The sequence below is a fragment of the Cryptosporidium hominis genome, assembly GCF_000006425.1.
Source record: "Cryptosporidium hominis TU502 chromosome 3 CHRO013108, whole genome shotgun sequence".
In the NCBI taxonomy this organism is placed as follows: Eukaryota; Apicomplexa; class Conoidasida; order Eucoccidiorida; family Cryptosporidiidae; genus Cryptosporidium; species Cryptosporidium hominis.
Genome location: NW_667193.1, coordinates 1 through 9922, shown reverse-complemented (window position 1 = coordinate 9922; position 9922 = coordinate 1). Strand labels below are relative to the sequence as shown.

General features: G+C 34.4%; 3 protein-coding genes across 3 annotated transcripts; 2 read left to right on the top strand and 1 right to left on the bottom strand.

Moving 5' to 3' along the window:
• The first annotated feature begins 84 nt into the window (after window positions 1–84).
• On the top strand, window positions 85–660 carry Chro.30300 (hypothetical protein). Its single annotated transcript, XM_661066.1, has 1 exon — window positions 85–660. The coding sequence occupies one exon, from the start codon at window positions 85–87 to the stop codon at window positions 658–660; it is 576 nt and encodes a 191-aa protein (XP_666158.1).
• Window positions 661–926: 266 nt separating this feature from the next.
• Window positions 927–6614, top strand: Chro.30301 (DNA-directed RNA polymerase II largest chain). The annotated part of the gene is made up of 1 exon (XM_661065.1): window positions 927–6614. The coding sequence occupies one exon, from the start codon at window positions 927–929 to the stop codon at window positions 6612–6614; it is 5688 nt and encodes a 1895-aa protein (XP_666157.1).
• A 37-nt stretch (window positions 6615–6651) lies between these two features.
• On the bottom strand, window positions 6652–8193 carry Chro.30302 (SgcA). The annotated part of the gene is made up of 1 exon (XM_661064.1): window positions 6652–8193. One exon carries the CDS (start codon window positions 8191–8193, stop codon window positions 6652–6654), a length of 1542 nt encoding a protein of 513 aa, XP_666156.1.
• Between the last annotated feature and the right edge of the window lie 1729 nt (window positions 8194–9922).

The following is a 9922-nucleotide window of genomic DNA, read 5'->3' as shown; positions in this document are numbered from 1 at the left end:
TTAGCGGGATTCTGCTACATGCGATTTTTCTTCAAAAAATAATCAACACCTAGATAAGAACCAAAGGATAAATAAACTAATCAAATGGATGCCAATAATATTGTTCCTGAAAATATAGAGCATATTCAACAACAAAGTCTTAACCCCACAACAACGCTTAATAAAAAATTAATATTTTCAAGTAACGAAAGGAATAATCTTTGGGAATTGTTTTCTAGTAATTTTTTATTGTTTAAATTTTACCCATCAGGAAATGAAATTGAGGAAGAGCTCAAATCAATCCATGAAATGATAAAAGTTTTCGAAAACTGGAAGTCACTGATTTCGACAAAGAAAATGTCTTTGTTTGATTTTTGTAAAACTATTGAAAAATTCACATTTCATACAGAAACACAAGATTACCGTTTGAGAACAGTATATAAATACAAATCAATCAAAAGTGGGATGCATTCCAATATGAGCAATTACGAGTTTAGACCAATCAGTTCAAAAGAGCATACTGATCAAAGAAATATAGTCGGCGATCAAAATGACGATTCAAAATCCATTAATTCCAATCAGAACTTAGACACTAGTTGTGAAATTGAGGAAAAGCTAAAGGCTAAAAGAGAACTGGCTTTGAAAAGAAGGAAACTACTTTTAACTAATAAAGTATTGTGACTTAGTTTATCTTCGCAATTACTAGATCATTTACTACTTCTAGACTTCAAGAATATGTTAGTAGATTCTGCAATTATTTATATATTTGGCAAAAAATATTAATACTATTATACCAATTAATGTCTTAAAATTTGTTTTATACCACCGCTTATATTCACTAGACATGACGCCCTGATGATCGATGTAATAATTGAAACAAAAAATAGTTACGTTGTTCCTGATTTTGGCGTTGAGGTCATATTTAAAGGCGAATTATCCAGGAAATTATGTCCACAGCATTGGAGTTGAACTCTCCATTTAGCAGTAAAGAGTTAAAAAGAGTATTTAGTATTGAATTTGGCGTCCTTTCACCCGAACTAATACGCAAGTATTCCGTACTCGAGATTAAAGTATCAGATATTTATGAAAATGGGAGACCTAAATCAGGTGGGCTTAACGACCCATTGTTGGGCACAACAGACTATCATATTCTTTGCGAAACTTGTCATATGGATATAAAAACATGTCCTGGTCACTTTGCGCATATTGAGCTTGGAAAGCCCATGTTTCATATCGGATTTATTACTACAGTACTTAAGCTTCTCAGATGCGTGTGCTATGCATGCTCTAAGTTATTCGTTGATACATTAGATCCTAAGTTTAAACAAATAAAACGCATTAGGAATCCAAGACTTAGATTGAAGAAAATTCTAGAAATGAGAAGCTCTTCATCCAGATGTATAATTTCTAGTGACGGCTCTGGATGCGGGTTTGTCCAACCAACCTATTCGAAAGAAGGATATAATTTGTATATTAATCAAAATCAAGATGAAAACAGAATTATTGACGATGAAAGTGTTGATTCGAAGAGGTTGCTAGCCGCAGAAGAGGTACTTACAATTTTTAAAAGGATATCTCACGATGACATGAAGATTCTTGGATTTGATCCTGTAAAATGTAATCCTTCTTGGTTTATTAATACGGTAATACCGATTCCTCCTCCAACTGTTAGACCATACGTTCAATTTGGAAGCGATCGGAGCGAAGATGATTTGACTTTAAAACTACAACAAATAATCAAGTTGAATGAAAATCTTAAAAAACAGATTCGTATTGGGTCTCCTGAACATATTATTAGTGAAATGTCAACTGTCCTTCAATATCATTTAATTACACTTATTAATAATGACTTGCCTGGTTTGCCTCAATCTAGAACAAGGAGTAACAGGCCAATCAAATCTCTCAGAGCACGTCTAAAAGGCAAGGATGGTCGCATACGCGGTAACTTAATGGGTAAAAGGGTAGATTTCTCTGCAAGAACAGTAATCACAGGCGATCCTAACTTAGCTGTGGACCAAGTTGGAGTTCCATATTCTATTGCTATGACACTTACTTATCCTGAAGTTGTTACACCATATAATATAGAAGAGCTAAAGGAGTTAGTACAAAGAGGACCGCATGAATGGCCAGGAGCAACTAGTATTATTCAGGAGGATGGAACAAAGGTTGACCTAAGGTTTTCAAATACCTCAAATAATTCGAATAATATGCTTCAATATGGATGGAAGGTTGAAAGGCATATGAAGAATGATGATCTAGTGCTCTTCAACAGGCAGCCTAGTCTACATAAGATGAGCATTATGGGCCATCGTGTAAAAATTTTACCTTATTCTACATTTAGACTTAACCTTTCGGTAACTTCGCCATATAATGCAGACTTTGATGGAGATGAAATGAACCTTCACCTGGCGCAGTCGCATGAGACCCGATCTGAAATCAAAAACTTGATGATGGTTCCGAGACAAATAGTTTCTCCTCAAGGTAACAAACCCGTAATAGGCATAGTTCAGGATTCATTACTTGGAATTTTTCTTCTTACGAGAAAATCAACTTTTTTAACTAGAGATAAATTTTTACAGCTTTTATTATGTATTCCTTATTGGAACGGAAACATTCCTCCTCCTGCAATACTTAGGCCTCAGCCTTTATGGACTGGGAAACAGATTATTACAGTGCTACTTGCATTTACAACAGACTTGGGCGAGCCAATTGAATTGAATTTAATGCGAGATGGTAGTATTGTATCGATTAAGCAATCTAATAACTCTTCAAATACAGATAAAGATGATTCTAAAGAAGCTATAGTTAACAATCCTTGGATATCAGAGCTGGACAATCAAGTAATAATCCAGAAGGGAGAGCATATTTGCGGAGTACTCACAAAAAAAATTGCAGGATCTTCTTCAGGTTCACTAATTCACATTTTATGGAATGAAATTGGCCCAGAAAAAACTGGATTGTTTTTGACATATACTCAGATGGTAGTTAATACATGGCTTCTCGAGCACGGCTTCACTGTAGGATGTCAGGATATTCAACCACAAAATTACACCTTGGAAAAAATAATGAACTCTTTAGAAGGCTCAAAGTTACAAGTTCAACAGATTATCAGGCGCGCTCAGAAAGGTAAACTTGATTGTCAGCCAGGTAAGAGCCTAATTGAATCTTTTGAGGCTCAAGTTAATCAGGAATTGAATAGTGCACGTGAATTGTCTGGTACGATTGCAACTGAGAACCTTGATTCTTCTAAAAACAATATTGTTGCAATGGTCCAATGTGGAAGCAAAGGGTCAACTATAAATATTTCACAGATTATGGCATGCGTTGGACAGCAAAATGTTGAAGGTAAACGCATTCCATTTGGATTTAGGGATAGAAGCTTGCCACACTTTTTGAAATATGATTATGGGCCTGAAAGTCGTGGTTTTGTTTCGAACTCATATCTTTCAGGTCTTACACCCCAGGAAGTTTTTTTTCATGCTATGGGAGGCAGAGAAGGAATCATTGATACTGCGTGTAAAACTTCAGAAACAGGGTATATACAAAGAAGGCTAATAAAGGCAATGGAAGATTGTATGGTGCAATATGATAGAACTGTTAGGAATAGTAATGGCGATATTATTCAATTCCTTTATGGAGAAGATGGAATGGCAGGAGAGTTTATTGAGGACCAAGTTATCGAACTACTACAGATGGAGGCAGCAATGTTCCAGCACAAGTATCGTCACAATCTTGAACATCCAAGATGGGGTTCTAGCTGGTCTGGAGTCCAACCTTCCTTGATAAAAAATCTACAATTTGATCTAGAATCTCAGAATATACTGAACTCCGAGTATAAACAACTTGTAACAGACCGCGAGCAGCTTGGGAAAGACATTTTCCCAGATGGTGAAACAAGACAACATCTTCCGATTAATATCAATAGAATAATTCAAATGGCTCAACAAAAGTTCCCACAAAGAGTAAGTGATACGTCATCTAGCAAGGATTGGGGACCAGTTTACATCATAAAAAAGGTCGAATCATTGCTTGATAAACTATTGCTTTGGAAGAACGTCGGGATTATCAATGATGAAGGCAATAAATCTAATTTTGTATTTGATAGTATTATTGCTGAAGTTCAAAAGAATGCCACAACTTTACTAGGGATACATATTAGAAGCTCTTTAGCTAGTAAAAAAATATTAGAGGTTGATAGGCTTGGACCAACTGCATTTGAGTGGATACTTGGGGAAATTGAGCATCAGTTTTATAGAAGTCTTGCACACTCCGGTGAAATGGTTGGCACTATAGCAGCACAGTCAATTGGAGAACCTGCAACGCAAATGACATTAAATACCTTCCACTTTGCTGGTGTGGGCTCAAAAAATGTAACTCTAGGTGTTCCAAGGCTGAGAGAGCTAATTAATGTTGCAAAAAATGTTAGAACACCAACCTTAACTGTCTATCTTGAAAGCGGGATTGCAAACGACCAAGAACAGGCAAAAGATGTATTAACATTATTAGAACATACGACGTTACAAAACATTACGACTATTGCGCACATTTTATATGACCCGGAACAAGACAAGACTATTGTCGAAGCAGATAAGAGTTGGGTTAGTGATTATTATGAATTTCCGGATGATGCGGACATTACAAACAGACTTGGTACTTGGCTATTAAGAATTCAGTTGAATAACAAGCTTGTTACTGACAAAAAACTGTCAATGAAAGAAATTGGTGACAAAATTTTAATGGAATTTAGTAAAGATGAGTTGGATTGTATTTGGACTGACGATAACTCAGATGAACTTGTATTAAGACTCCGAATTAAAAACATTGAGCCCACTAATAATATTTGCGATAATATACATTCTTCTGAAGAAAACGACTCGATTTCTCCTTCAATTACGTCAGGAGTCGAAGAGCATAAATTTTTGGAAAAACTAATGACGGAATGTCTTTCTCAAATTACCCTTAGAGGGATAAACAATATTAAGAAGGTTTATATGAAAGAGGAACAGGTTTCTAGATATGATAGTATTAGTCAGAAAATGGTGAGAGACAACCAATGGGTGCTTGATACAGATGGGTGTAATCTTGAAGCAGTGCTCTGCCACACAGCAATAGATAGTACGAGAACAATCTCAAACGATATAACTGAAGTCTTTAGCGTATTAGGGATTGAAGCCGTAAGAAGAGCTCTTCTTAGAGAGCTGAGAACAGTCATTTCATTTGATGGAAGTTATGTAAACTATAGGCACTTAGCACTACTCTGCGATAATATGACTCAAAAGGGGCACTTAATGAGTATAACAAGACATGGTATCAATAGAGTTGATAAGGGCCCGCTTCAAAAGTGCAGTTTTGAAGAGACAGTTGAAGTCTTAATGGATGCTGCTATGTTTGGAGAAACTGATTACCTTAATGGTGTAAGCGAAAATGTTATGCTTGGGCAGCTTGCTCCATATGGAACTGCATGCTTTGACGTCCTAATTGACCCTGATAAACTTAGGGATACTGCTACTCATCTTGAAATTCATGGAGAATTTACCAAAATCGGGAAATTCTCTACACTTTCTCAAACAACAAGATCTTATTCCGACAGTGGAGCATTTGAATCAGATTCTTTTGAATCTCCAATGTCGCCTCTTTCTCCAATGTCTCCGCTTTACCAATCTTATGAACCAATGTCCCCTATGATTTCTGGTCAGTTTTCTCCTGTTCAAATGACTCCAAGATCTCCAATGAGTCCAGTTTCACCAGGAGGGATATTCAGCCCAGTTCCATACTCTCCTATGAGTCCATCCTCACCACTTATGGATTACACGCCAACTTCTCCCATTTATGCAGCAAGTAGTCCAACATACAATACAGAGGTTTCTGAGAGGGCTAGAAAAAAGTATAAGGTTAACAATACACTTAGCTCATACTCACCATCTTCACCATTAAATTCAGACAACAAAATAAGTAACATAAGTCCAGATTTATCACCAACATCACCGCATTATTCGCCAACATCTCCACATTATTCACCAACATCTCCACATTATTCTCCAACATCGCCACATTATTCTCCAACATCGCCACATTATTCACCAACATCACCACATTATTCACCAACATCACCACATTATTCACCAACGTCACCACATTATTCACCAACATCACCACATTATTCTCCAACATCTCCACATTATTCTCCAACATCGCCTCACTATTCTCCAACATCGCCTCACTACTCTCCAACATCGCCACATTATTCACCAACATCACCGCATTACTCTCCAACATCACCACACTATTCTCCAACTTCACCTCACTATTCTCCATCATCACCGCATTATTCTCCAACTTCGCCTCAATACTCACCCACATCACCCAACTACAACCCCGCATCGCCAAATTATTCTCCCACCTCACACTACTCTCCTACCTCGCCAAATTATAATCCTACCTCTCCGAATTATTCTCCATCTTCACCCAATTATATTTCAAATAACTCTGGCTCTCCTGGATACTCGCCATCGTCACCTCAATATGATCCTATAGCAGTTACTTCGGTCCCTAGATCTCCATCCTATTCTGTTGGAAAAATGGTAGACGCTGAATATTCACCGTCTTCCCCTCTAGACGAAACAAAGAATTCATAAATTACGAAGTAATATATAATTAGGAAACTATAAATAGCTAAGAAATTAATAATTTATTTTCTTGAATAATATGTTCCGTTATCCATGCTCTTTGACTAGTATTAATAATTTTTTTTTGAACAGCTTGCTCTAAAGCATTTTGAACTGAGAGCGATACTGTATTTTCAATTTTCTCCGAACAAATAACTGGAATTTTCCCGGATTGTTCAATTATGAGTTTGCATTTGTTTATTATTCTAGGCTCTCCGTCAACTTGAAAAGGGAGTTGTCTAGGAATATATACGACTATATGGCTACCTTGGCACAACTTAATTGGCTCTGTGAGCCCAACTTGTAGTTGGGTTAAATGAAAAAGAGATCTAATACCTACAACTTCTATTAGCCCATCATCAATCTTTTGCATCTGGAACTTATTAATTCCAAACTTAGTGGGTTCATCATTTGTTTCTAAGTTATTTAATTTGGGGGACAAAGATATCCCTTGTTTAAAGGCTTTAGAAAACCATGATTTGAGTAAATTAGTCGATCTCTTCCTTCCTTCTCTCAATTCTAATTGAGTATTATCTGTTTCATCACATTCTGAAAATTCTGAATTTGAGCAAGATAAGTATCCAGAATTCTTGAAATTATCTATTGAAAATGACATCGATCTATCTGACAAGCCTTTCCCCATTTTTCTGCTAGTTAAAGTGGTAGTCCTTCTAATTGTATTAGTATCTCTATTTTTGCGTGGTTTTTTAAAAAATTGATTTGAAATTTTCCAAAGATTTACTCCACCTGAAAAACTAGGAATATTACAAATAATGAGGCCTTCAAGCCTATTTTCTCTTGAATTAAAATTATTATGAATTTCAGTGATAGATTTATTATTTACTTTATTTTTAATAGAGTTCCCAAACCCAAAAATGTCTGCAGCTGGAATTAAGAACCAATTAATATATTTTTTAATTATAAAATTATAAATATTCATTAAATGATAATATCCTTGAAAATAATTGTCATTTATTGTTCTGTTTCCTAGTAAGTTTATGGACTCTTCGCTTTTGCTTGAAAGAGACCCTCCTACTTGATTTGAAATAGAAACCTCCTTTCCATCACAAAGTATTTTTAAACCATCTAATTGAATGCTTTTGTTGAAGAAATCTCTAAATCCTACTTCACCATAAACTAGTTGGTTTCCAAGCCTGCTTTTGAAGTGTTGAGGATACGCTTCTCTTAAGTTATGGAACTTTAATGCAATTCGCGCAGCAATACCAATATCTAAATAGTTGATAAACGTAGATGAGAACAACATATTGTGATCCTCATTAGTATTATTAGAATCTCCATTTTTTAAATCCCACGCAGTACATTTCCAAATATCCATTTGCTTAATATTCGAGGTGCATATTCTTTTTAAAAAGTTCAGAATATCACCGTTAAACGTAACATCCCATCCCAATGTTCTGCTGAGATCATTTCCAGTCCCTAATGGAAGGACTGCAACAGGAGGGAGATTATTTGAATTTACTCCATAAATTTCTCTGCATCTATCTATTACCCATCTTACTGTTCCGTCCCCTCCACATATAAGAATCATCAAATTTTTTCATTTTTGCAAGATGCTTGAATAAATATAATGCTTCATCTGGACCTTTTGAGCTTTGAATATCAACTACTTGAATTGGATTTAAATAAATATGTAGATTTTTTATTAATCCTTGTCCAAGGTGTCCGCCTGACTTTGTGTTTACAAACACAAGTAAAGGCTTTCCTGAATTAGTATATAAAAAGTCATCAAAAAACTTTAATTTTTTTTTAATTAAATTAGATTTATGGAAAATCTGTATATAATGAGAAATACTTCTTTTATTTGGAGAAGATGTTAAGTTAGTTTTAATAACATCGGTAGGATTAGTATGCAAATTATTTGCTGAAACACCAATTAAACCATTTGGATTGAAAATATTTTTATCCTCATTCTTAAAAGTAGAGAAGTTAGTACTTAGTGTTGATTTACCACTCTTTTCTAAGCTATGGAGTTCAAATACAAAAGAGTTTTGGAGGTAAATGATATACTTGATGCGTCCAAGTCGCACTGCTGCTGATGAATATGTTAGTATCCCCAAGCATCATGAATGGATGGTCGGGTAAACGAATGCACTTTNGTNCNTATAAGNCNGATGGAGAGAACCAGACAGTTAGACAAATTGAACAAATAGCTTCAGGAGTGTAAATTACCTTTCATTAATACATGGCAATGAATTTTTTGTTGAGGAATTAAGCCATCTAAATTATTTGATGCATCATTATTTAAAAATGTTTTATTCTTAAATTGGATAAGTGAGCCACTTTTAATAAAATAATTCGATGAACATTCATCCTTGCAATATTCTGAGTCTGACTGCATTATACAGTGCATATGCGAAATCCGTTTACAAATCAAGCACTGCCAACCTTCATAGTTTCTCATTAATAAAAAGCGTTTTTTTATAATTCCAGAACACTTCGTACAATACTTAGGATATTCAGGAGTTTCATATAAAACCCAATTATGTCTCAATTTAATGTGCCTCAAAATGCTGTTATTACTATTGTTCTTTTGTAAATAATATAATATAGCTATTGTTACAATTGAAGCGATTAATGTAGTAAATATGAGAAAATACCAATAGCCTGCTGTTAATGCAAATATATGTCTTTTTATGATGTTTAGTGCGATTTTTATTACATTTAATGCTTCACGGAATGGAATAAATTTATTTATAATTTCAATTACAAGTGAAAAGTAAGTTTCATATTTCGAGTAGACTAACATTATTTTGAACAAAAAAAATGATATTTGATCCAAATAATAATATTAAGCTAAGCTAGTTAAAGAAAGCAAATCTCGTAGCTTTCATATTGTGCAAATTTTATAATTCAACTGGAGATGTGCGGTGTATGACTGTGGAGCGGTACAGAATTTTTTCAAACTTTTGCATTAAAAATTTAGGAATACTAAAAAAAATTTAGATATTTACTAAATATAATAAAGCACTGTAATAAATAATAGTTTATAATTTTGCTAATTTCCATTATACTATTAATTAATTATTATTGACTTATTGTATTGTTTTTGTAATTAATAAAACATATTAATTTTGGATCTTGTTTGTTATATGGCGCCTTACTGTCATTTATGACTTTTGAAACATATCATTTAAATAATTTATAGAAAAAATGAAATATTTATATTCAAGCGATAATTTTGGTACAATTAAAGAATATAAAATTACCAAGTTTCTTAATTCAGATGGCTCGTTTATCGATTCAATAGTCGAATACTC